This window comes from Suhomyces tanzawaensis (genome assembly GCF_001661415.1).
Source record: "Suhomyces tanzawaensis NRRL Y-17324 unplaced genomic scaffold CANTAscaffold_2, whole genome shotgun sequence".
NCBI classification, from domain to species: domain Eukaryota; kingdom Fungi; phylum Ascomycota; class Pichiomycetes; order Serinales; family Debaryomycetaceae; genus Suhomyces; species Suhomyces tanzawaensis.
In genome coordinates this window covers 933,659-958,305 of record NW_017963637.1, presented here as the reverse complement: position 1 = coordinate 958,305, position 24,647 = coordinate 933,659, and the positions used below count along the sequence as shown (strand labels likewise).

At 44.5% G+C, this 24,647-nt stretch overlaps 16 protein-coding genes across 16 annotated transcripts; 6 read left to right on the top strand and 10 right to left on the bottom strand.

Moving 5' to 3' along the window:
- Window positions 1-394: 394 nt before the first annotated feature.
- On the top strand, window positions 395-1,093 carry GIG1 (Gig1p; the record flags this gene model as incomplete). The annotated part of the gene is made up of 1 exon (XM_020209529.1): window positions 395-1,093. The coding sequence occupies one exon, from the start codon at window positions 395-397 to the stop codon at window positions 1,091-1,093; it is 699 nt and encodes a 232-aa protein (XP_020065994.1).
- Window positions 1,094-1,449: 356 nt separating this feature from the next.
- HHF1 (histone) lies at window positions 1,450-1,761 on the bottom strand (the record flags this gene model as incomplete). Its single annotated transcript, XM_020206566.1, has 1 exon — window positions 1,450-1,761. One exon carries the CDS (start codon window positions 1,759-1,761, stop codon window positions 1,450-1,452), a length of 312 nt encoding a protein of 103 aa, XP_020065993.1.
- Window positions 1,762-2,379: 618 nt separating this feature from the next.
- HHT21 (Hht21p) lies at window positions 2,380-2,790 on the top strand (the record flags this gene model as incomplete). The annotated part of the gene is made up of 1 exon (XM_020209396.1): window positions 2,380-2,790. The coding sequence occupies one exon, from the start codon at window positions 2,380-2,382 to the stop codon at window positions 2,788-2,790; it is 411 nt and encodes a 136-aa protein (XP_020065992.1).
- A 377-nt stretch (window positions 2,791-3,167) lies between these two features.
- Window positions 3,168-4,256, bottom strand: CANTADRAFT_47411 (uncharacterized protein; the record flags this gene model as incomplete). The annotated part of the gene is made up of 1 exon (XM_020209459.1): window positions 3,168-4,256. One exon carries the CDS (start codon window positions 4,254-4,256, stop codon window positions 3,168-3,170), a length of 1,089 nt encoding a protein of 362 aa, XP_020065991.1.
- A 433-nt stretch (window positions 4,257-4,689) lies between these two features.
- On the bottom strand, window positions 4,690-5,976 carry CANTADRAFT_88768 (GPI-anchor transamidase; the record flags this gene model as incomplete). The annotated part of the gene is made up of 1 exon (XM_020211492.1): window positions 4,690-5,976. The coding sequence occupies one exon, from the start codon at window positions 5,974-5,976 to the stop codon at window positions 4,690-4,692; it is 1,287 nt and encodes a 428-aa protein (XP_020065990.1).
- A 229-nt stretch (window positions 5,977-6,205) lies between these two features.
- Window positions 6,206-8,245, bottom strand: ACS2 (acetate--CoA ligase; the record flags this gene model as incomplete). Its single annotated transcript, XM_020209609.1, has 1 exon — window positions 6,206-8,245. One exon carries the CDS (start codon window positions 8,243-8,245, stop codon window positions 6,206-6,208), a length of 2,040 nt encoding a protein of 679 aa, XP_020065989.1.
- A 1,252-nt stretch (window positions 8,246-9,497) lies between these two features.
- On the bottom strand, window positions 9,498-11,438 carry SSA2 (Hsp70 family chaperone; the record flags this gene model as incomplete). The annotated part of the gene is made up of 1 exon (XM_020209506.1): window positions 9,498-11,438. One exon carries the CDS (start codon window positions 11,436-11,438, stop codon window positions 9,498-9,500), a length of 1,941 nt encoding a protein of 646 aa, XP_020065988.1.
- A 368-nt stretch (window positions 11,439-11,806) lies between these two features.
- On the bottom strand, window positions 11,807-12,649 carry CANTADRAFT_46909 (nucleoporin; the record flags this gene model as incomplete). Its single annotated transcript, XM_020209393.1, has 1 exon — window positions 11,807-12,649. The coding sequence occupies one exon, from the start codon at window positions 12,647-12,649 to the stop codon at window positions 11,807-11,809; it is 843 nt and encodes a 280-aa protein (XP_020065987.1).
- Window positions 12,650-13,172: 523 nt separating this feature from the next.
- Window positions 13,173-14,486, bottom strand: CDC3 (septin; the record flags this gene model as incomplete). Its single annotated transcript, XM_020209419.1, has 1 exon — window positions 13,173-14,486. One exon carries the CDS (start codon window positions 14,484-14,486, stop codon window positions 13,173-13,175), a length of 1,314 nt encoding a protein of 437 aa, XP_020065986.1.
- Window positions 14,487-15,557: 1,071 nt separating this feature from the next.
- Window positions 15,558-16,076, bottom strand: CANTADRAFT_30324 (uncharacterized protein; the record flags this gene model as incomplete). The annotated part of the gene is made up of 1 exon (XM_020208346.1): window positions 15,558-16,076. A coding segment is annotated over one exon (519 nt), but the record flags the coding sequence as incomplete, so codon positions are not given.
- Window positions 16,077-16,204: 128 nt separating this feature from the next.
- Window positions 16,205-17,091, top strand: CANTADRAFT_47098 (proteasome regulatory particle lid subunit; the record flags this gene model as incomplete). The annotated part of the gene is made up of 2 exons (XM_020209426.1): window positions 16,205-16,651; window positions 16,726-17,091. The coding sequence occupies 2 exons, from the start codon at window positions 16,205-16,207 to the stop codon at window positions 17,089-17,091; spliced, it is 813 nt and encodes a 270-aa protein (XP_020065984.1).
- A 131-nt stretch (window positions 17,092-17,222) lies between these two features.
- CANTADRAFT_4856 (uncharacterized protein) lies at window positions 17,223-17,786 on the top strand (the record flags this gene model as incomplete). Its single annotated transcript, XM_020209601.1, has 1 exon — window positions 17,223-17,786. One exon carries the CDS (start codon window positions 17,223-17,225, stop codon window positions 17,784-17,786), a length of 564 nt encoding a protein of 187 aa, XP_020065983.1.
- A 387-nt stretch (window positions 17,787-18,173) lies between these two features.
- On the top strand, window positions 18,174-21,173 carry CANTADRAFT_27840 (uncharacterized protein; the record flags this gene model as incomplete). Its single annotated transcript, XM_020208211.1, has 2 exons — window positions 18,174-20,534; window positions 20,622-21,173. Coding segments are annotated over 2 exons (2,913 nt in total), but the record flags the coding sequence as incomplete, so codon positions are not given.
- Window positions 21,174-21,309: 136 nt separating this feature from the next.
- Window positions 21,310-21,708, bottom strand: CANTADRAFT_20418 (uncharacterized protein; the record flags this gene model as incomplete). The annotated part of the gene is made up of 1 exon (XM_020206565.1): window positions 21,310-21,708. One exon carries the CDS (start codon window positions 21,706-21,708, stop codon window positions 21,310-21,312), a length of 399 nt encoding a protein of 132 aa, XP_020065981.1.
- Window positions 21,709-22,177: 469 nt separating this feature from the next.
- Window positions 22,178-23,675, top strand: CANTADRAFT_4853 (histone H2A; the record flags this gene model as incomplete). Its single annotated transcript, XM_020209596.1, has 2 exons — window positions 22,178-22,556; window positions 22,816-23,675. 2 exons carry the CDS (start codon window positions 22,178-22,180, stop codon window positions 23,673-23,675), a joined length of 1,239 nt encoding a protein of 412 aa, XP_020065980.1.
- A 29-nt stretch (window positions 23,676-23,704) lies between these two features.
- Window positions 23,705-24,544, bottom strand: CANTADRAFT_46698 (U2 snRNP complex subunit; the record flags this gene model as incomplete). Its single annotated transcript, XM_020209372.1, has 1 exon — window positions 23,705-24,544. The coding sequence occupies one exon, from the start codon at window positions 24,542-24,544 to the stop codon at window positions 23,705-23,707; it is 840 nt and encodes a 279-aa protein (XP_020065979.1).
- Window positions 24,545-24,647: the final 103 nt, after the last annotated feature.

The following is a 24,647-nucleotide window of genomic DNA, read 5'->3' as shown; positions in this document are numbered from 1 at the left end:
GATTATCACCATGGCTGGAAAACTCCGGTGGCGGTTGTGTGCAGGACACGTACTTCCTGCCACTCCAGCTGTCATCTGTCACCAGATGGTTTCTGCGCTCCCGATAGAGACGGTTGGCGTGCTTGCGCGCCCGTTGCGGCTCTGCAGCTCCCGCGTACGTAGGCGGGAATATGCCCCCACCATCCTAATCGTCTCTATATAATATTAAGTCCAATGTAACCTTCCCCGATGCAACCTCGCCAGAATGCAACCCCACCGAAAATTCTGACAGGTGCCACTCTCCACGATAAGATGAGCAGGTCACAACAACAACAACAACCCACAAGTATATATACAATCGGCTAGCATGAACTGCGCCACTGTCCGAAGAATTTGCCTGTTCCCAAAAATTTCCATGTCCTATTTACACACTCCTCCAACCACTCCGGTCGCAACCACGCACATCGAAGCGCTTTATAAGCAATTCAACATCAAAATTGTGCACCACCACACGATGCCCAACCCCTCCAAGGTCAAGAAAACGCCGTTCTCGTGGCTGGAAATCCGCTACATCATCAGTACCAACCAATTGGAGCTCTTTGCCAGGTCCCAGGAGGCCACCGATAGGTACTTGAAGTTCAAGCAGCACCTCAAGGACCAGAACGTAGGCATCATGGACCATGTGTTGAACAACGAGCTCCAGTGGGATGCCGCGGGGTTGCGGACAGGCGACTCTCTCTTCACCAACCCCCAGGACCTTAAAATCATCTACAACCAGTTCCCGTACTACGTTCCCCACAACGTCAAGCATTTCTGTGTGTGGACCAAGGTCCGCATTTGTGGCGACCCCAACTCGCCCATTGGGGACATCCTGCCGCAAACCAGGGATGTAATCTCCAGGTACGTGGAGAAAACGTTTGTCGAGAAGTATGGCCTCAGTTGGGACCAGATCGTGTGGTTCCGCAACTGGGACAGTTTGCAGAGTGTCAAGAGCATCAGTCACATCCATGTGATTGTCAAGGACTTGGAGGTGCCCGACGAAGAGATCATTGGCACCAGCGGGTCCGTGTTGACCGAGGAGGAGTACAATACCATCATGGGCAAGTCCCAATGAGGAGCGAGGAGCAGTAAAAATCCCATCAGGGCAAGACCCAAAAGGCCCAGTGCCGTATACCCAGCATAGCTAGAATTGTATTATTAGAATAGAGATTCAGATCCGACAGACGTAGAGACAGAAGCGTGTAAATCCATTCCACGGCAATTCGGTGGTGAAACCATTTAGCTAGGTGACAAGATCCAAATCTCCGTTAGGGCTTGTGTACAGTCCATCAATCTCGTCAAAGGAATGACTGGAGGCGAGGCAGGAATCTAGAGGCAACTAGGCCCGGAACTGAAGCCCCAGCCCGTTCTACCATAGTTAACGTAACAATTTATTAATAATACTTATAATATACAAAAAGCAGAAATGAATTAACCACCGAAACCGTACAAGGTTCTACCTTGTCTCTTCAAAGCGTAAACGACGTCCAATGCAGTGACGGTCTTTCTCTTGGCGTGTTCAGTGTAGGTAACAGCATCTCTGATAACGTTTTCTAAGAAGGACTTAAGCACAACTCTGACTTCTTCGTAGATCAAAGCAGAGATACGCTTGACACCACCTCTTCTGGCCAATCTTCTGATGGCTGGCTTGGTGATACCTTGGATGTTGTCTCTCAAGATCTTTCTGTGTCTCTTGGCACCGCCTTTTCCTAAACCTTTTCCTCCTTTTCCTCTACCGGACATGTTGATTAATTATATTTGATATGATAAAGAAGAAACTTAACCAGGGTGCGAAACGATGTATTTATAACCAATGATGGGATCGCCCCCTAAGCAATACAATCTGCGCTCGGCCAAGCGAATGCCACGGATCCCGCAATACGGGAGTCAGGTGGCTGCGGAAGCCACTACTGGCGGGCCATGCCCGCGTTTACTCTTGTGCAGAGTAATTTCCCGCATTGTCTCCGCACTCCCCCATGCTTTTGTCCCTCTGAGAAGCCAAATTGCCCAATTGGGCCCCTCAATCTCTTTTCCCGGGCTAACTCCTACAATCTCTAGCTACTGCAATTCCCCATAAAGTGCGCACAGTGTTTTTCGCTCACGGTACCTGGCGATTTTAGACACTTCTCGAGCGCGCACAAGTGCGTTGGTATTCAGGTTACCCGTGCGCGTGTGTATCTGTGAGCATGCTGCCGGCAACCGTTTCTTCCCAGGCTGCGAAAAGTAATCACAACACGACGCCCGCTGGCGACGGCACATGACAATAATAAACATCTACCCGTCACGCGTAGGCAGAAACATCCTATATATATCGCGAGCCTGCCTACTGGTTTCCCGATTCATCAGTATTGAATATTCAACATGGCTAGAACCAAGCAAACCGCAAGAAAGTCTACTGGTGGTAAGGCACCAAGAAAACAATTAGCTTCCAAGGCTGCTAGAAAGTCTGCTCCATCCACCGGTGGTGTCAAGAAGCCTCACAGATATAAGCCAGGTACCGTTGCTTTGAGAGAAATCAGAAGATTCCAAAAGTCTACTGAATTGCTTATCAGAAAGTTGCCTTTCCAAAGATTGGTCAGAGAAATCGCCCAAGACTTCAAGACCGACTTGAGATTCCAATCCTCTGCCATCGGTGCCTTGCAAGAATCCGTTGAAGCTTACTTGGTCTCCTTGTTTGAAGACACCAACTTGTGTGCTATCCACGCCAAGAGAGTTACCATTCAAAAGAAGGACATCCAATTAGCTAGAAGATTAAGAGGTGAAAGAACTTAAGCCTAATTTTTCAATTCATCTAAACCGTTTACAGTTTGTTTATGAGTGTATATTAGTAATGTATATTTAAGAGTATCAAGTGTAGTATGAAACAATAGTAACGCCTTAGTTATTAATGATAATAATAATAGGAATTAAGCATGGTAAGAGGATTTGCATACCTTTGGATGGGCTATCTGCCCGTTAATGTAAATGCAAACTTAGGCATGTGCACTGAGGCTTCTGCCCTCCTAACAACTAGCTAGCTGAGGTTTGCGTCTTAAACTATGTGATTTTACGTATCGACGTCTCAAGACTGTTTCCCCGATGGGAGCCAACCATGAGCTAAATCCAGTCCCAAAACTTCATTTCAAATATCCAATGTTCATCTAACTATACTAAAAAGGATACACATCTGGCCCTGCTTCGGCAATCAACCCCGCCTTCTCTTGCTCGAGGGCCACCTTCTCCAAGTATGGCAATAGAACATCCGCATACTTGGAGTATCCCTTGTACTCCTCAACGTCTCCCGACCATGTCGAAATTCCATTTAACAATCTTCTAGGAATGTATGGCTCTTTGCACAATTTAACTATGGGAACAAAATAGGTTCTGATAGTGAACACCACTGCACCACTTTTGGGTAATCTTCTCAAGCTTTGGCGCTCGCTTCTGAAGTAAAGCTGGTCAATGATCGATGCTGGCACAGCAGTGTTCCACCCCACATTCTCACTGTCTTCTTCACCAATGGAGTGGGACCAGCCTAAGTTGTCATCGGTTTGGATAAAGTAGTTGTTCCTGACAACCGGCTTCTCGGAGGTTAACCTAGTGAAGAACCTGGTCATACCAGTCTTGAGCTTCTCGTTGTACTGGGGAACATCCCCACTGGTGTGAATCTCGTTAAGGCTCATTTTGTATTTATCTCTGAACCTCCAGAACCCAGCTAGGATGATTGCACCCGATTGCAACAGGTAGTTTCCTTCTTCGTCCTCCATCATGATTGCCAAGTCATCCTGGACCAATTTCGCAGCAATTAGAATAGGATCTTCTTTACCTCCCTTGGTGAAGTCAAACGATTCCTTGGTCACTAAGTTATCCAAACCAACGGCAGTCTCCTTGAATAGTTTTGGGTACCTGTGGGGAAGAAATCGTTTGAACTCATCCAACAACTCATACGCAGCGTCAGTGGCTTGGTTGCTCGTCTCGTACAATTCGGTACCTCTCTCTTGAATCCGACGCAACTTTTCGTTGTGATACAGTTCCCATTCGTTGTCCAACTCGATCCAATTGTCCCACTCCATATTCCTGATCCCCATGGTGACATTGTATCTGTGTTTAAAGGCACGGTATGGTAATGGTTTGGTTTTCTCATAGTCCCAGTGAGGATACTCTTGAGGAAGGGGAGTAACAAATGTTTCTGGTACCCAGTGGCCGTATTTCCTGTCCTTGTTGGACACCTTCTGGGCAACTGTCTTCTTTTTTGGCATGAACCTCATTGCCAACAACGCAATTGCAACTATGACTAGCACATCTAGTGATAAGGGTGAGGCATCAGATATTTTGGAGTACTGCTCATACAGCTCCCGGTAGAGGGTTGAAAAGACACCCACATCACTCACACTTTGGTTCATTCTGTTCTATTCGTTGGGGTTGGACGCTGGCCACCACCCAAACTTATATAGTGGGTAATCTTATCATTCCGTATATCGCATCCTAATCGGGTAAAGGTATGCAGATTAGATTTTGCGCCCATTTTCGAGGGTGCGTTTTGGAGACCACCCACACTCTTGCACGTTGCCAGATCAGGTCACAATCGAACCACTCTTGTAACGATCTAACAGAAAGCCTACGTTTATTACAGGTAACATGAATTAGATGGTATCTATGCTGAAGTCACAGGCATTTAAGCTTTGAATCCGATTATGCTGGGGGTAAAAACGCAGCGAACAAACTAGTTTGAGCAAAATTCCACCCAAGCATGTAGTAGATGACATATTTTCTGTAAGGCAGCTTGCTCTGGACCAACTGTGCAACATACCAGTAACTTAATGGTAAAAAGGATCCTATACGGGTTAAAATCTGAGTGTTCCAAAAGAAAATACCTCCAAGCAATACAAACACATTAATGACCAATAAAATGGTTATCTTCTTTATTTTTGGTAATTCTGCCGCATTTAAGTAGTGACGAATGGCAGCCGAGTGGATCAATATGGTCGGAGTTGCAAATAAGAAGTTGGGTATGTTGTTGACAGACCAATACACTAAAAACCCAACTCCCCAATATTCCCTCTGTGCGTACCCAAACAACAGAGGAACTGTGCGATTGCACCAGGAGCCCCTCTCAGGACAGAATAGCAAATAATTGTAAACATTCATCGCTAAGATGGTGAAGAACAATTGGCCTCCAGCAATGATGGACAATAAGCTGTCCACCACGTTTTTGTTTCCCAATAAAAAGCCATATAGGTCGTATAAATAGATGATACCAATAAAAATGGAGTTTGCTCTTATGGTGAAGTTGTATGCTAGGAGCAGCCCAGATGCGATATAGATTATGGGCCACTTAATGGACTTGTGAGTAGAAGGATATTTGAAATCAGAATGGTTAACAGAAATATCATGCAAATAAATGGTGGAGAAGCTCAAGAAATTACTCAAGTTTTCTGAGTATCCACTGGTGAGGAAAATGCCAGCAGGGGATATGATAACCAACCTGGCAGCTATCTCAGCGAATTCGCGTTCGCTCTTGATGCCATTTCTGGTATGAGTTCTAGCCCTGAAATAATTCAAAGTCAACGCATACATAACCAAGGCAGACATGTAGTGAAATGCATTGGAGACAAATAAACTCAAGATCAATTTGCTGTAAAAATTGCCCTCGCCCAACGGTATTGCTTTGATTAGTCTCCACCAGTTAGGACAGAACACGAACTGGTTTTCATACTTGATAGGGTTCACATGGAGATCAGAAAAGTATACTGCATCCCATGTTATGAACTTTTCTCCTATATGGGTTATAAGATGGTCAACAAAGGGTACCCATGATGTTCGGTCGAGCAATTGTTGTTTGAGTGGTTCATATTGACGAGCGAGTATCTGCGATGAGGTATCGAATTGAACCGGTGTGAAGTAGACAATAAGTAATTGTATGGTTTTGATGACTAAGAAAAGCTTGGTGAGTCTCTTGATTGCATCTCTGTGACCCATTCTTTGTATTCGATCAATGATCCCACACTCTTTACCTCTGATTTTTTACTGTTTTTTTCGAGTTGCGTACAGGAGTTGCAAAATTCATGATCATGTCATTAACAATTTTGATGAGAACAACTCAGTTACAGGCAGCTTGTCTTACACTGGGATGATTTGAACGCGGATATTATTTGTATATATATGTTTGCTATCCTCCTTTGGTATTAGGAATGGTGATTGTGATTAATTACTTCTTGCCAAATTGAACACCAAACGACTCAATGATACCAGCTACAGATTGTGGGTTGGCTAAGGTGGTGATGTCACCCAATTGGTCAGCTTCGTTAGCGGAGATCTTTCTCAAGATTCTTCTCATGATCTTACCGGATCTGGTCTTTGGCAAGTCGCCAACGATGATGACACTCTTTGGAGCAGCAAATGGACCGATTTCCTTTCTGACTTGCAAGATCAACTCCTTTCTCAAAGCAAACGCTTCTTCGCTGGTCTCCTTACCGTTCACCTTTTCGGCAGATTCGTCCTTCAAGGCAACGAAGGCTACGACAGCTTGACCGGTTAAGTCATCGTTGATACCAACAACAGCAGCTTCAGAAACACCTTGGTGCTCGATCAAAGCGGCTTCGATCTCGGCAGTGGATAATCTGTGACCAGAAACGTTGACAACGTCATCAACTCTACCCCTGATCCAGTAGTATCCGTCGTGATCTCTGGCAGCACCGTCACCAGTGAAGTAGTAGCCAGGGTATGGGTTCAAGTAGGTGTCCATGTACTTACCGTGGTTTCTCCAAACGGATCTGGCCATGGATGGCCAAGTTTCCTTGACGGCCAAGACACCTTCAACATCGAAACCAGTGATTTCCACACCAGTAACTGGATCTATAAGACAAGTTTCAATACCGAAAAATGGCAAGGAGGCAGAACCTGGCTTGTTTGGTGTAATACCAGCAATTGGAGCAATGAAGTGAGATCCAGATTCGGTTTGCCAGTAGGTATCGGAAATGTGACATTGTCCCTTACCAACCTTTTCGTTGTACCATTCCCAAATATCTGGGGAGATTGGTTCACCAACAGAGCCCAAGGTTCTCAAGGAAGACAAGTCGTACTTCTCGATTTCAGCCTCACCAGACTTTCTCAATAATCTCAAAGCAGTTGGGGCCACGTAGAAGTGGGTGGCCTTGTGCTTTTCAACGATTTGCCATAATCTACCGAAATCTGGGTATGCGGGAGTACCTTCGAAAACGATGGTTGGAATACCTAAGGCCAATGGACCGTACAAAGCGTAGGTATGGCCAGTGATCCAACCCACATCACCAGCAGTGAACAAAATGTCTTCTGGGTGAACATCGAAGATGTACTTAGTGGTCAAAGCAGCACCCAAGAGGTAACCTGCAGTGGAGTGGACAACACCCTTTGGAGTACCAGTAGAACCAGAGGTGTACAACAAGAACAATGGGTCCTCGGAGTTGACTGGGACTGGGGCCAAGTATCCTGGGAAGTTCTTGGTGGCTTCGTCCCAGTAGTAGTCACGACCTTCTTTCAAGGCAATTTCTGGGTTACCGGTTCTCTTGTAGACCAAAACCTTCTCAACGGAAGGACAGTTCAACAAAGCTTCATCACACAACTTCTTGATATTGACAGTCTTACCACCACGACGACCTTCATCACAAGTGATCAAAGCCTTACAGGAAGCGTCGTTGACACGATCCTTGATAGAACCAGAGGAGAAACCGGCAAAAATGACCGAGTGAATGGCACCCAATCTGGCCACAGCCAACATGGCAACAATGGCTTGAGAAGTCATTGGCAAGTAGATTGCGACAGTGTCACCCTTCTTGATTCCCCAAGATTGTAAAACACCAGCAACTTGAGAAACTTCACGCAACAACTCGGCATAAGTCAAAATCTTGGAGTCTGCCTCGTCATCGGCCTCGTAAATGACGGCAGGCTTGTCTGGAGTGGCGAAAGCATGTCTGTCAACACAGTTGTAAGAAGCATTCAACTCACCTCCGATGAACCAAGCAGCATCTCCGTGTTTCAAAGAGCCCGACTTGACCTTGGTGAAGTCTCTGTCCCAGTGCAAAAACTCCTTGGCTAAAGGACCGAAGAAGCCTTCAGGATCCTTGATCGACTTTTCATAAAGCTCGTAGTAGTGGTTCAAGTCCTTCAAGTGTCCATCTCTTGGTTGTCTTTCAAAGAATTCCTTAGGAGTAGGACGAAGAGTGGTATTGTTGGCTTCGTGCACAACTGAGTGACTAGGAGAGGAAGTCATCTTATGGTGTTATAGGCTTGACTGAAACAAACGAATATCTAAAAAGTAACCTGAATTGTTAGTATTGTTCCGGAACGAGGGACAACTAGGGTGAAGGTTGCAAGCTTGCAACCTTGACAAATGGCAGGCAAGAGTCATATGGGAGTTGTCCTTGGTGCAGCTCCATCCTGCAAGCAGGTGGTCTATCCACCATTTTCATCAACAATCTATAAGATGATCCTCTGGCGGATTTTTCAACCACCCACACTAACTGGACCAATTCGAGATTTTTGCCATCAATGTGTCACAAACGCCGGGTTATTCCCTCCATAGTATGGACCCTTTCATAATCCGGGGTTAGTACTTACAATCCGGATCGGCTCAACTTCTTCCTTGTTGGAAACTTCCGCAGCAAATAAAGAATGTGATCTCTATATGAATTGTCACTGCCAACATTTTGACTCAGAAGTTGTGAAAAAATTCAAGGCACAAAGTCTAAACGACGAGCGCGGTACGGACCTAATTGATCCCACACAATCTACGCTGTACAAGAGCTACAAAACAGATATTGGCTCGCTGTCACTACCTAGAGGGACTACACGGAGGTTACTGGTTCCGATCCTAGTTTAGCTGTGATCGTATCGACTAAAGTCTGGCCTTCAGGACGGAATTGAAGTGGTGTCATCTGTTGTGTACAGGATTTGGGGATCGCTATTTTTGTTGAACACTGGCGATAAGCACCGCGAGGAAGAACGGAACCGGTGGGGGAGGGGCTATGGAGGGGACAATATGACAGAACGTGAAACCAAGTGTGGCCCCATGTGTGTGTACGCAAATGTCCCTGGGACTCTTCTCGTGGCCAGATTCCGCCAATTGACCGAGTAGAGCTGTCTGGGACCTTCCCACCAATAATTTTTGTTGGTATGGGGTCTGACCAAAATGTTGGAGGAGGGGGGGCTAACGCACAAAAGAGGGGATTACGTAAGCGGGACCATAAAGAGGACGATCGTTTTTGGTAGTTTAAGCGCGAATGTGGAAGTGCCAACGACTACTGAGAATTCTTTATCTTTTCTTATTCTATTACCTATACATTCTAGAGAATTGTATTGCTAAATACAGAATGAACAACTACCATTAAATGACAAAATGAAGAAAACCGCAATAATAAAACAAACCCGTAAACCAATTGAAATGTCATAATTTATTATCATCATGTTTCGTTCTCTTCGACATCTTCTTGCTCATTCAAGTTGGTTGACCTGATCTAAATCATTTAATCAACTTCTTCAACAGTTGGACCGTCGTTGGAAGCGTCAGGAGCAGCACCACCTGGGGCAGCACCTGGGAAGCCACCTGGGGCAGCACCAGCTGGAGCAGCACCGGCTTGGTAGGCCTTGGACATAACTGGGTTAGCCTTACCTTCCAATTCCTTTTGCTTGTCAGCAAATTCTTCTTGGGTGGCAGTTTGGTTGGCGTCTAACCATTCAATAGTCTCGTCAGCAGCCTTGGTGACGGTTTCGACTTCGTCAGCTTCCAACTTGGACTTGAATTGTTCGTCAGCAAGAGTAGACTTCAAGGAGTAAGCGTAAGATTCCAAACCGTTCTTGGCTTGAACTCTGTTAGCTTCCTTTTCATCTTCTTCCTTGAACTTTTCAGCTTCGGAAACCATCTTTTCGATGTCTTCCTTAGATAATCTACCCTTGTCGTTGGTGATGGTAATCTTTTGAGTCTTACCAGTACCCTTTTCTAAGGCAGAAACGTTCAAGATACCGTTAGCATCAATGTCGAAGGTGACTTCAATTTGTGGGGTACCTCTTGGAGCTGGTGGAATACCAGACAATTCGAACTTACCCAACAAGTTGTTGTCAGCAGTCTTAGCTCTTTCACCTTCGAAGACTTGAATCAAGACACCTGGTTGGTTGTCAGCGTAAGTAGAGAAGGTTTCGGACTTCTTGGTTGGGATGGTAGAGTTTCTTGGGATCAACTTGGTCATAATACCACCAGCGGTTTCAATACCAAGAGACAATGGAGCAACATCCAACAACAATAAGTCTTGAGTCTTGGAAGAAGTGTCACCAGACAAGATAGCAGCTTGGACAGCGGCACCGTAAGCAACGGCTTCATCTGGGTTGATAGATCTGTTTGGTTCCTTACCGTTGAAGAAGTCAGAGACCAACTTTTGGACCTTTGGAATTCTGGTAGAACCACCGACCAAGACGATTTCGTGGACAGCGGACTTGTCAACCTTAGCATCTCTCAAGACCTTTTCAACTGGGTCCAAAGTAGATCTGAATAAGTCTTGACACAATTCTTCGAATCTGGCTCTGGTGATAGAGGTGTAGAAGTCAACACCTTCGTACAAGGAGTCGATTTCGATAGAGGTTTGAGCGGAAGAAGACAAGGTTCTCTTGGCTCTTTCACAAGCAGTTCTCAATCTTCTCAAGGCTCTTTGGTTGGTAGATAAGTCCTTCTTGTTCTTTCTCTTGAATTCGGCAACGAAGTGGTTAACCAATCTGTGGTCGAAATCTTCACCACCCAAGTGAGTGTCACCAGCAGTAGCCTTGACTTCGAAGATACCGTCTTCAATAGACAATAAGGAGACATCGAAAGTACCACCACCCAAGTCGAAGATCAAGACGTTCTTTTCTTGTTCATCCTTCTTGTCCAAACCGTAAGCAATGGCAGCAGCGGTTGGTTCGTTAATGATTCTCATAACGTTCAAACCAGCAATCAAACCAGCATCCTTGGTAGCTTGTCTTTGGGAGTCGTTGAAGTAAGCTGGGACGGTAACAACGGCGTCGTTAACTTGGGTACCCAAGTAACCTTCGGCGGTTTCCTTCATCTTACCCAAGATCATGGAAGAGATTTCTTCTGGAGTGAAGACCTTGGTTTCACCCTTGTATTCAACTTCGATGTTTGGCTTACCAGCCTTGTCGACAACCTTGAATGGGAAGTGCTTGATGTCACCTTGGACTTCAGCGTCGGAGGTCTTTCTACCGATCAAACGCTTAGCGTCGAAAACGGTGTTGCTTGGGTTCATAGCAGCTTGGTTCTTAGCAGCATCACCGATCAATCTTTCGGAGTCAGTGAAGGCAACGAAAGATGGAGTGGTTCTGTTACCTTGATCGTTGGCGATAATTTCGACACGATCGTTAGCGAAGTGTGCAACACATGAGTAGGTAGTACCTAAATCAATACCAACAGCTTTAGACATTTTTGTTTAATTAGTGGATAATAATGAAAAGAAAAATTTTGGCAATTGGGATTCAATCAATTTATAAAACGACGGCAGACGTCGGTGAAATTATTAACAAAGTTCCATAGATTTCGACGAACTTCTGCCGGTTACAGGACACAAAATTGAAAATCCTTGCACCCAAGCATGCATTGAGCGTCAATTAACAATTTGGAAATTGCTGGAAGCCTGTGGAAGCTTTTGTCCAGGTGAGGCGCATCACGTGACTGGGCCCTTGTGATGTCATATGCCATTGCCCTTCCTATTGCGGTAAATACTATTAAGTCATACATTGATGCTATAAAAGTACAGATTGTAAAACAGACGGAGGTTGGGCTGAGTCTCGTTTAAGTCAGCTTTTCCTTGGTGTAGTCATTGACCAAGTAGAAGTCACCGGTCTTTCTAACCGTGTGCTTGAAGGTGGTCCATCCTTGCTTGACAGCTGGAACGTTAACCGAGTTAACCAAGGAGTCAACCTTGACTTCAATGGACTTGATGTAGTTTCTGGTGAAGATGGAGTTTTCGAATCTGGTCTTGATGAAAACGGTGTACACCACAAATGGAACCAATGATCTTCTTCTGAAAGTAAGCAATCTGACGAACAACCACACGTATGCGTAGACTTCGATCACACTTCCCAATTGAACGGACTTAACGTTGTTGTTAGCAACGAAATCCCCAATAGTCTTGGAAATAGCATGCTTGTCGAGGCCAAAAACTGGCAATAAATAGGTTTGAATGTAGGCCAAAGAGTGGAACACCGAGTACAAGGCAAATGGCAACAAGGTCAACAACACGTAAGGTCTCAAGAAAAGCAAGGCGGCGCTTAACAAGAAGAATTGACTGTTGTCATTCTTGAGCACTGAGAACACATTGGAGCCACTCTTCTGGAAGATTTGGAAGATCAAAATACCAAAGCTTTCAAGGATCCCAAACAAAGCGACGGTGTACCAGAACTTGTAGGCACGAACACCAATCTTGATGTAGGTCAACGAATAGAAGAAGATACCTGTCAAGGTGAGCAAGTGACCTACGAACCAAGCAAACTGCAAGGTTTGCACGGTCTTGATCAATAACTCCTGGTTGAATCCAGGTTTGGAAGCTCCGGAAGAGGCTCCGCTAGAAGCTGGGGCTTGCTTGGAGGTGGTTTCTTCTGGTACTTCTACCTTTGGTGGTGGGACGTCGGACATTGTTGGCAATTCAAGAAAAGAACAAGTGTGGATAGCTTCTGAAATTCCACCGAGCAATGATGTTTTTTAACACTCAGGCACACTAATGAGAAAGTTCCTTCACTTACATATTTCCCAAATTGGTTTCAAGGTCACGAGTTTCTGGGCACGCAATTCACCAGGAGCAATTCATGTCCATCAGTGATCCAAGAGGGTATAGATCTGCTCAGCCGCAATTAACGTCATCTGGTACCTTTCCTCGCACAATCCCCATGTAAGGGCAACTAACACTCATGCGACGTGTCAGACAAAAGAAGTGAAATTTCATTTCGCATCATCTGGCTTGAACAATTAGAAATATATTGCAATATAGAACGGCATTTACTGGATTCGGACCATGGCATACTCCAATAGACTAGTAAATGAATATTGTCAGGTTATAGAGGAAAACTCCACCCGGAGTTTCGAAAAATCAGGGTGAAATGAGAGAAATATATCAAACAAGAGGCACTGTAAACTATAAAATGTGGTTAAACTCGTAAGTCTAACGTAAAAATCCTTTACGGGTCTTTGTGGGAGCGGGTGAGCTAGCAGCTGGCTCTTGTGGTAAGGTCTTTTGCTTCTCCAATTGGACCTTCTTATCTTCCAACAACTTTATTTGCTTGGTCAACTTGTCCTTCATTTCCTTATGTCTGGAAAACAAATCGGCTTCAGATCTTTGCAACTTCTTTTCCTTCTCGGACACCTTTTGTTGGAAAACAGCCTTCATTTCGGCTTCCATCTTGGCCAACTTGGCTTCGTGCAATGCTCTTTCTTCTTCTTGTTTGGCCAATGGGTCGAATTCTCTGAAAACGGTGTTGTCCTGGGCAATTCCCATTCTGTTCAACTTTTCAGTTCTATAGTTTTCGTACAAAGTATTGGCAGTATGTTCCTTCAATTCCTCTAAGAAGTTTCTCACCAATAATTGACGTAACTTGATGAAATCGTTGTGGTCTTCGTTGTCAACTTCAATAACACCCCATGGGTAGCTTCTACCTCTAACAATTCTTCCATCTGGAGTCTCAACTTCTTTGGTAGAACCGACAACAGCGAATGGAAACTTGCTCAAAATTTGCTTAGTGTTTAAGACGGTTTCTTCTTCGTCATTTTCGAAGTCGAGTGGCTGGAAGGTCTTTATACCTTGATACTTGATATCTTCCAAGATTCTTTGCTTGAACTCGGCAATTTCTTCTCCTGTCAAGGTATCAGACTTGGCAATAACTGGAATCAAGTTAACTTTCTCGTGAACCTGCTTCATCAAAGTTATATCCAAGGCTCTCAAAGAGTGGCCAGTTGGTTCAATGAAGTAAAGGAAAGCGTGCACTCTTTCATCATTCACAGTTGATCTGTTGATTCTGCTTTCAGCTTCCAAGAAAGAATCGAATCTGCTGTTGATTTCGTCTACGATAATCTTCCATGAGTTGACATTGTTCACAGATTCGCCGAATCCTGGGGCGGTGATTACGTTCAACTTCAACTTGACACCATCCTCATCTATTTCGGCAGTGGTGTTCTTGATCTTGACGGAAACTGTTTCGCTGGACTCTTGCTCTTCTTCGACTTCGACCTCTTTCTTCAAAATTTCGCGATTAAAAAGAGTGTTGATCAAGGTAGCTTTACCCAAACCTGCTTCACCAACAGCCATGATGTTCAAACTGAAGCCTCTTCTGATGGACTTTCTGTGCCATTGCTTTGGTAAGTTGGCGAATCCAACATAACCATTTAATTTTCTCTTGATTATTTTGACCTCCTGCTGGATGTTGTCCTTTATGGAGGTGGCGGCGATGGGAGTTTCTACTTCGGCTAGATAGGTTGTCATGTTAGTATCAGTTGGGTAGTCTGTCGATTCCTTGAACATACCTGAAGTCATTTTATATCTTTGTATTGAATCTGAAACAATTAGTAAAAAGGAGTTGTTTTTTTGACGTGTTTAATTTCAGTGGATTGATCTGGTGGTTTTGAGTACAATGAATTGATTGACACTCGGGACAGTACAAGTATCGAGAATGGAGTCGATGTATGGACCGTCAGTGATTGATAAATGGGGACGTTGATCGTTTGAACCACTTATTTTCGTTGTGTTTTTATGATTAGACGTTTTTTGTTTGTGGACTGGGCCCAAAAGAAACGAGCGCTGGATACGTGTCGAGCACATGCCGCACACGTCTACCAGAAAGGTCTAGAGGTCAAGGGGCCAAAGGGGCGGACGACGCAAAGCCACTAGGCGGATGATTACTTGCTTATTTAAGATCTTAGAGGGAACTGTGTAGGTCCTACAAAGTATAACTGTTGTTATATTGCTGGTGTGGTACTTTCTTTCTTCGCGTGAACACCAAAGGCCTCAATTTTTCTCGTCAAATTTTGGCCGTCTAATTAATTGGTGAGAAGAAAACTCTTGTAGGTAGGTGGGTTCAATTTCTATGGGCAAAAGAAGTAGTCCATTCGAAACTGCTAGATCATTATGACTGGGTTGACACTTTTTAGAACTTGGCTAATTTTTTTAAGTGCTGTTTTCGAAAATCTGGAGATAGAGCCTAGCTAAAGACTTTAAAACTGTAGCATTGACTCAGATAAAGGCTGAGTAGGTGTATTACTTGAGTAATGGAGCATTAGATGTCAACTAAAAAGTATTGGTCATATTTTCTTACATTTTTGCATTAATTCAAAATAATTGTTGAAGATATAATCTATGAACAGTGAAAAGTAAAAGAATGAAATATCCTTTTACCCGAAACTAATGTAAACTAAACCCAGGCAACGTTAAACAAGTAAATATTGTATGTGGGAACAGGGGATAACTTAAGGATACTTGATGGATGCCGGTATCGCTTACACTTGTATTACGTAATCAAAATTCCTTTCTATATACAAGAGTCTAGTTCTCCAACAGTTGCAATTGCTCTAACAAAAACTCCAAGCCTAACTTAGCAAACTCGGTCATATTTGTCGCTCTCTCCACGCTGCCAGTTTCTCTGGAGCATGAGATCTCTTTCGCGGGACCACTGAGCCCAAGAAACACAGTGCCAACCTTGGCAGCCGTGTTCTGGTCCTGATTGTGGTTCAAGTGGAGATCAGATGATGGGCCCGCGAATCCAGTTTCCGATAGCACGTAAGTCGAGCCCAATTCATATTTTGCAGTGCGGGCAAGTTTGAGGGCCACCTGCTCTGAAGGTCCCATGTATTGACTTATTTCAACATCGGACCAGCCAGACAATTTAAGTCTTTGTTTCAATGAGTACACCAACTTTCCTCCTATGTAGAAGTCAGATGCTCCTGGTACACTGACAACGTATGCAGATAAAAGGCCACCACAAGCAGCCTCGGAGACTGCCAAAGTCTCATTCCTAGAGCGCAATATGGCAGCTATCTTGGAGACCAACACTTGGATATCCTCTGGGGGGAAGTTCATCTTGTTCGGGGAGGTAGAGAACTGATCGTGGTGTCTGGGATTATTTGTGGGCAGGGGTCGTGCGCGCACCGCACTTTCTGGCACTATTGAGTGGCGATCATGGTGAGGAATAGTACCCACGATCCATTATGTCCAAAACATTGAAGTTCCATGCTGGCAAGGTCCAGTATGACGAAGACACCAAGAGGTGCACGCCGTTAGCGCACAAGGGGGTGATTTCGATCAAGCCCAGCTCCGAAGACCCCGATTTCCTTGCATTCACCTGGACTCCCAAATCAGACACAACAGTGGGAGGCACGGTGGAGAAGGACGAGTTATTGCTTATTCCCGGGGACGTGAGCTTCAAGCACATGAAGTCCTGCACCACTGGACGGGTGTTTGCATTGACATTTTTGAGTTCGGGAGCCAAGCATTTATACTGGTTACAAGATGTTGGTGATATCGATCAGCCAGGCGTCCTCACCGAAAAGGACTTGGGCATAGTGAAGCAGATTAACGAATTGATAACCATCAATGAGGATGAGGATGAGGACGAGGAGGACGAAGTCATCAAGGAAGAAAAGGACGAGTCAAGCGTCTCCAAGTAAGTACTATAATAAAAGCATCGTTTCAAGCCTGTAAAATACTAACGTCCAGGCCGTCGCAGCAGCAGCAGCAGCAGCAGCCCCAGATCCCTATCACCTCCATCGGCAACTTCTTGCAGCCGCAATTGGTCCAACAGCACTTGGACAAACTCTCGCCCCACCAGATCGACCAACTCTCGCAACATTTGCCAGCATCCACACCTGCCACCAAAACCGAGATAGCCCAGGTAGTTCGCAGCGGGTTTTTCCAGCAGTCGCAGCGCAAATTAAGCGAGCAACTCTCGTCGGGGCTCGGTGCGGGCTACTTGGTGGCCCAATCGTTGAAGTACGACTACAAGGGCGAGGGCGTCGACGGGTTTCTCAACGGGATCCGGGAGCTCACCAAGAAGGAGGACGACGATGGGGACGATGTCAAGCCCAAGCCTCAATAATCACGAGGCATTCCGTTGCTGCAATCAGTCCAAGTGAAACACTCAAAAACGTGACGTCATGGCTGGGGTCCCCAGCAATACAGCCTCTATATAGTGCGAGAACCCCCCACAATATGGGGCCCAACAATACAATGAGTAAGATAGAATTGATAACCCAGCCGGCTGATGATGAGAACATGTCGCGCAGCGAGTCGTTGGAGGCCACCCTCGAGAAGTTGAAGAAGTTGGTTGACGACAACCCCGTGCCCAGTGGGGACGACGACGACGACGAGGGTGTGAGTGCTAAGGAGGCAGCACAGGAAATCCGCAGAAGTCCCAGCCCGACCCGCGAGTTCTCACACGAGAAGCTCAAGGAGTTTGCCGGCACCGAAGCCAATAAGGACGATGAGGACGAACAGGAGTACGATGACGACGGGTTCGCCATACCCCAGGGAAAGATTCCCATCGACGGCCATTTTTCCACCCGCGAGTTGCAAGAGTTGGTGGAAATCGCCCAGCTGGAAGGGTACTTGAACGATGTTGACTTCAAGGTTGTGGATCACAACGAGACGTTGGGCGACAAGGTGGTGATAGCCGACCACGACAGGAGCTCCGAGGGCAAGAAGTACGGAGAGGACGAGGAACGCAAGGACGCGAAGAAACAGAAGGAACTGAAGGAGCATTCCAGCGAGCGTTCCGGCGAGCACCCCAAATGATTGTACACCATGAACCCCATGATTGTACACCGTGAACCTGTTCTTATTTATTACCTGTCCCACTAAACAAAACCCCACTAGTTACACCTACAATAGATAGACCCTTCAATTCTCATATGAAAACTTTCTGCAAAAACTGTACGTAGGCGCACCGTATCGAAACTGAGATCAATCTACCCAGCGTGAACGATCCGGGAGCCAACCAGTTTGACGTGCACCGTCTACGTCTCGAATTGAGCCACCAGCCCCATCCTTACGTCTCCCTATCCAGCATCAATCCTTCAGTTGAGCATGGAGATATCTTACCGCTCCAAGAGCCGATCCTCGAGGATATGGCTCTACCTGTTGGCCAGTCTAGGCCTCCTCCTCTTTGCATTGACCAGTTACTTGTACACTCGGGCCCTCCCGGGAGCAGATTCTCCTGGTTGTCGCCCAGTATGGATGTACCCATCCTATGCCAGGATTACAGGCTTTGACGAAACCCACACCAAGTTTGCTTCCAAGTACTCGTTATACCTCTACAGAGAGCAGGGAGTGGATCGCATTCCCGAGGAGAGCCCGGACAGAGAATTCAAGCTAGACGGAGTCCCAGTTCTCTTTATCCCTGGAAATGCTGGAAGCTACAGGCAGGCCAGATCCGTTGCATCGGAATCGGCTAACCTATACTTCGACGAATACACCCACGAGTGGAGCCACTTGAACCCGACTGCCAGGAACCTAGATGTCTTCACTGCCGATTTCAACGAGGACTTCACTGCATTCCACGGAAGAACAATGCTTGACCAGGCAGAGTACCTCAACGAGGCCGTCAAGTTCATCCTTGACTTGTACGCTGTGACTCCGAATCCCCCCAAGTCTGTGATCGTGGTGGGCCATTCCATGGGTGGTGTTGTGTCTAGAATCATGGTATCACTTCCTAATTTCTTGCCTGAATCCATCAATACAATTATCACATTGGCATCTCCTCACGCTGCAGCACCATTGACATTCGACGGTGATTTGCTCCGGATTTATTCCGCTGTTGATCGTTTTTGGTACGACGGGTACCACTCCAACTCGTCCATCGCAACCTCAAGGTTATCCAATTTGTCGTTGATATCAATTACCGGTGGCTTGCTGGACTCAACTTTACCGGCGGACTACACTACTTTGGGATACTTGGTTCCACCCACCAATGGGTTTACTGTTTATACCACAGGAATACCGCTGGTATGGACTCCAATAGATCATTTGGCAATTGTGTGGTGCAGCCAGTTGCGTAGAAAATTGGCAAGAGTATTGTTGGAGATTGTCGATGTTAACCTGCCATCGAGAACTTTGTCTTTACCAAGAAGGATGTCAGTTTTCAAGCAACACCTCTTGACTGGGTTCGAAGACTATGCATCACAAGACTCAATAGCTCAGACTGGTGAACACAATATAAACATTAAGTTGGATAGACAACAAATCGAAATATTAGGAGCTGGTGGGGCAGGTTTAAAATTATATGGAAAGGACAAACCAGATTCATCCGAGTCCAAGATGAGTTTATTTCAAATTCCCAAGAAAGACGGCGAGAATTTCGAGTTTTCCTTGTTAAGCTCAGCGCCCCTTAGTCCTTGGGACCCTTCGAACCCCAATTTGTCTATATTACTTTGTTCCAACGTACCAAATGGAGATCATCGAGAGGGGGTTGACGACTTTACAAGTGAGAACACTAATGAAACATTGCAATTGAGCTGCGTCGATATACATCAGGATGCGCGTATAGTTCCAAGGTCTAATAGTGATAGCAACTCATTGATGGACTCCTCTTTCGACGGAGAAAAGTCACCTTTCCATGCTTTCAAATTGAGTGCAAAAATTCTATCAAAATATGATCTGATTTTAATAGCTGCTCAAAAACAAAATAAAGATGAAGACTTCTTCATCGTAGGGGATGTTTTTAAAACAGAAGAACTCGAGTATAAACTAGGGACGAATATGTTCACATTATTTGCAAGGGGAGGAGCAGAGTTATCATTACCGAGCGATCGGCCTTTAGCGGTCAATCTCAATATCCCAGGAGCTTGGAGTAGTATTCTTGCCTATCACCTAAAGGTCAGATATCCCAAGGATGGGCCTGCTAGCGAAGCCACTCCATTCAGATCATTCATCAGGCAATGGATTGAGGATCCCTACGAAAGCAAGTGGCATCTAAATGTTGAGGATAACTCCGATTTGTCAATTGTCATGCACGGAGTGGCACCATTTGTTCCGTTTAAACTGAAGCATCAATCCCTTAACATTGAGTTATGGAGTTCAAAGATAGAGGGTGATTCGCCAATGGAAATCACGATTCGAATAGATTTTGTGAAAAGTTTAAGGCTACTAGTCTTGAGGTATAGGCTTGCGATAGTTGCAGGTTGTGTTCTGATAGTTTTGCTTGTGATGTTGATACAAGTAAAGATATACGCCAACACCAGCCGTTATCCCAATTTTATGCACGCGTTAGGATTGTTGAATTCTGGTAAGTCTTTATTGATAATCCTGGCAGTATTGGTGCTACTTAATCCCTTAATGAATTTCGGGTCCATTCAGCTGTTCATGAATTTGATTGACCCAGTTGTGTTGAGAGATTCTAACGAGATAAACTTGAGTTTACATAAAGATTTTAAGATCAACTCCTTCTACTTGGGATTAGAGGAGATATGGTTATGGCCAATTGGTATAGTGCTTTATCTAATGGCCCTCTTTTTGGTCTTTACAAGTTATCAGGTATTAATTCTTGTGGGAGTTGCAATAACTTGGATTATAAAAGCGGGTGGCAAACTATTCAAAATTAGTTTAGGATCCAGAGGTTCAAAACAGGAAAAGATAAATAACAGACAGGTTGGAAGCATTTCTAAGTTAGCACAGGTATGGTCCCGCCGTCGTATTATTATGATAGCCCTCCTTCTTTTGGCAATTCCAGTTTATGCTCCATATCAATTTGTTTACATTGCTTGCTTCATAATCCAGATCATAACAGCAGTCAAGTTATTGCTAAAAAGTAATGGTAGCAGTGATGCAAATGTTTTCAATTATCAAATGACAATATTAATGTTGATGTTGTGGATTTTACCAGTGAATGTGCCAATCTTGATTGTATTTGCCCACAATATAGCAGTCAACTGGAGAACACCTTTTAGTTCTCACCACAACTTCTTATCGATAATTCCAATCTTCTTCTTGATCGAAAGAAATTCCGTGATGAAGAAGTTGCCGAAGTTTTCAAATGGGGTCGTCACCATCAGGTGGTTTATGGTTTACTTCATATTTTATTGCATAGTGTATGGAATCCGTCATACATTTTGGATTCATCATTTGTTCAATGTCATGAGCTGTCTTCTATTGAGAATCTACTACGAGAATGAAGTGGATGAAGAACCAAACAAAGATACAGGTTAAATAGTAATTTAAAATACAGGATGATATTGGTTATATCCATATTCATTAAACTAATATACACTCAACCTAATAACGTTACAAAATTAAATAAAAGAAATGAAGTTGATTTAAACGCTTAGCTGGAAGCAGAGGAGTACTTGGTGACAGCTCTGGTACCTTCGGAAACAGCGTGCTTAGCCAATTCACCTGGTAAGATCAATCTGACAGCAGTTTGGATTTCTCTGGCAGAGATGGTAGACTTCTTGTTGTAAGCAGCCAACTTGGAAGCTTCACCAGCGATTCTTTCGAAGATATCGTTGACAAAGGAGTTCATGATGGACATGGCCTTTTGGGAGATACCGGTGTCTGGGTGAGTTTGCTTCAAGACCTTGTAGATGTAGGAAGAGTAAGTTTCCTTTCTGGTCTTGGTTCTCTTCTTGGAGTCAGAAGAAGAGGAAGCGGTCTTCTTAGCAGCTGGCTTCTTCTCAGCTGGGGCTTTAGAGGCAGGCTTCTTTTCAGCTTTTGGTGGGGCCATTGTGATTGATTAGTGTTAAATTAATTTACAACTGTTGAGGGGCTACGGGCAAATCACTTCTTTATATACACGCGAAACGATCGCGGGGCGAGAGGCCGGAGGCAACCAAAGAGGAGGAGAGGATTGGACGGGTTGTCCAAATAGGAAAGAGCGCGCTGCGGAGTCCACGCTGGAGACGTCCGGGAGAGTGCGTGGGTCATGACAATAACAAACATAGGACATGTAACTAGCGTGATTGGTACCGTATTTACTAGGATCGTGTTTTGCGTGTCGTTCTTACAGTTACGCACCTCGCCCGGTATTTTCCAGCATGTCTCCGCGCAAGCGTTTCTGTGAGCATGGCTTGGTAAATGTGGGCACTAAGTGAGGGTGGGTCTCGTGCTCGCGTCGCGGGGGGCGTTTATAAATATCAGTCAATCCCCTAATTCGTTTGGAGTATCAAATCTATAACTAATAGTAACTTATAATAATGTCAGGTGGTAAAGGTAAAGCCGGTTCATCCGAAAAAGCATCAACTTCCAGATCTTCCAAGGCTGGTTTGACTTTCCCAGTCGGTAGAGTCCACAGATTGTTAAGAAAGGGTAACTACGCTCAAAGAGTTGGTTCTGGTGCCCCAGTCTACTTGACTTCTGTCTTAGAATACTTGGCTGCTGAAATCTTGGAATTGGCTGGTAACGCTGCCAGAGACAACAAGAAGTCCAGAATTATCCCAAGACACTTGCAATTGGCCATCAGAAACGATGAAGAATTGAACAAATTGTTGGGTCACGTCACCATTGCACAAGGTGGTGTTTTGCCAAACATTCACCAATCCTTGTTGCCATCCAAGAAGGCTGTCAAGCCAGGAAGTGCTTCCCAAGAATTATAATCGGTTTAAGGTGGTTCGATTGTACTATAACTATTTAATTCTATTGTAACGTTTCATTGCCCCCCTTTTGCAATGATTATTTTTGTTATGTGTTTGTTTCACTCAAACTAGTGTATATTAGCCATTTAATGAGATACTATTGATCTTAGACTTTTGTAAGAACGCGAAAATTTATCATTAATTCATTCCCATTTCTCTTTAACATTGAACAATAATGGAGAAGTTTTCCAACTGGAGAGACAAAGGAACGGGCATTTCTCCGTTCATACCCTTCCCATCGCCTTTGGCCTCGGCATCTGCTATCAACAAGGTTTGGTATGTTGTGCTCAAGGTGGTGATGTTCGTCACAAGAATTCCATTGATTGTACTTCTTGGCCTTGCATACTTCGTCACTTCACTGAATGCCCTCTTGAGATTCGTGCTACTTGTGTGCTTTGGTCTTGACAAACTAGACGTTCTAGTAGATGGTATCAAGCGTTCCAATACTACTGCCATCAATGCAACCCTTCCCAAAATCAACGATTTGGTTGTTGTCAATTACATTTCACCAATTGACGGATTTATTTATGCTCTTTTGGCAGGCATTTCTTGGAGAAAGATCATCATTGTAATTCCTGATAACAAGGGACAATTCTACATCCATTCGATTTGGTCTTTGTTCAAGAATACTTTTTCCATTTCTCCACTCGGAACTGCCACCAAGCTCGATTTGAATCAGTATAAAGATAAGGTCGTCTTCTTACTTCTTGAAGGCACTCCATCCAACAACAAGGCGGTGTTGCCATTCCAGAACTTGCCTGCAAACAGTGTGCCAAAAGAGTTCACCATCAAATCAGTGATTTTGAAGATCCCACCACATTTGACTCTTCCAATTCCCTATTGTTCGAAACTCAGTTACTTGCTTGAGTTAGCCACTCCGGTGAATGCAAGGAACAATTTGATCAAAGCCAAGGTCTACACATTTTCCAAGTGGGATATTCGTGAGATCCGTAACTCTTTTGAAGTCAATGGTTTGAGTACTCTTGGCGACTCCTTAGGTATCGAAGGCAAACAACGTTTCTACGAATACTGGGGTGACTACAAGGTTAAAAAGGATTAGTCATCAGGCATTAATAAATGTATCCTAAGTTATCTAGTAGGACTTCTTTCACGTCTGTTTTCACGGTCAGATGCATCTTCATTTCCAGAATGGCGCCCATCACTTCGCCTTTTGAGTTCCCTACTTTTCTCTCTGTCGTCACCATTATTACTGTGCTTGTGACTATCTTTGTGGCCATGCTTATGACTATGTCTGTGGCTTCGATGTTTCTTTGCATCCTTATCGTGATGTCTGTGTCTGTGCCTATCCCCTTCATGTCTCTTTTTATCATCCTTTTTGCTGTTGCTGAGAAAAGCCTCCATAGGGTCCTTCAATTCGTCGTCCATCTCGTGTTTCTGAGAATCTGCAACGGCCAAAGCTGGTTCTGATGCATTGTAGTTTTCCATTGGGTCTCTCAATTCATCGTCATCCTGCACGTCCTTCAACTCTAATAGTTTTTGGGGTTTCTTAACATCTTCAGTATTCTTCAATGCTCTGCGTTCAAATTCGCTATAGTCCACTAGATAATCCTCCTCTTTTTCATTTCCTCTGAGCTTAAAGTAGACATGATCTACTTTGATTGACCGATCAAATATCTTCAATCCGTTTAGATTGTCTACCGCTAAAACACAGCTCTTGAAGTTGAAGTACTTCAAGTAACAGAAACCTCGAGACTTCCCTGTTTCACGGTCTTTTACTAGGTTGATATGACTAGGAATGCCATACTGTGAGAATATAGTAAGGATGTCTTTTTCTGCTATGTTATATGGTAGTCCCCCTATGTATATGTATGCTGTATCACGGTAATCATAATGCCATGATGACTCATATGAGGTGTTCTGTTCCAACTCTTTCTGGTTGATTTGGTTTAGCTTCCTGATAGCGTTCATGTTGTTGGTTTAACTATCTATGTACTGGGGTCTCATGAATATATGATCACGTGACCAAAAATTGTCCTGATGAGATGAGTTGAAAAAAATAGAAGAGCTAGTA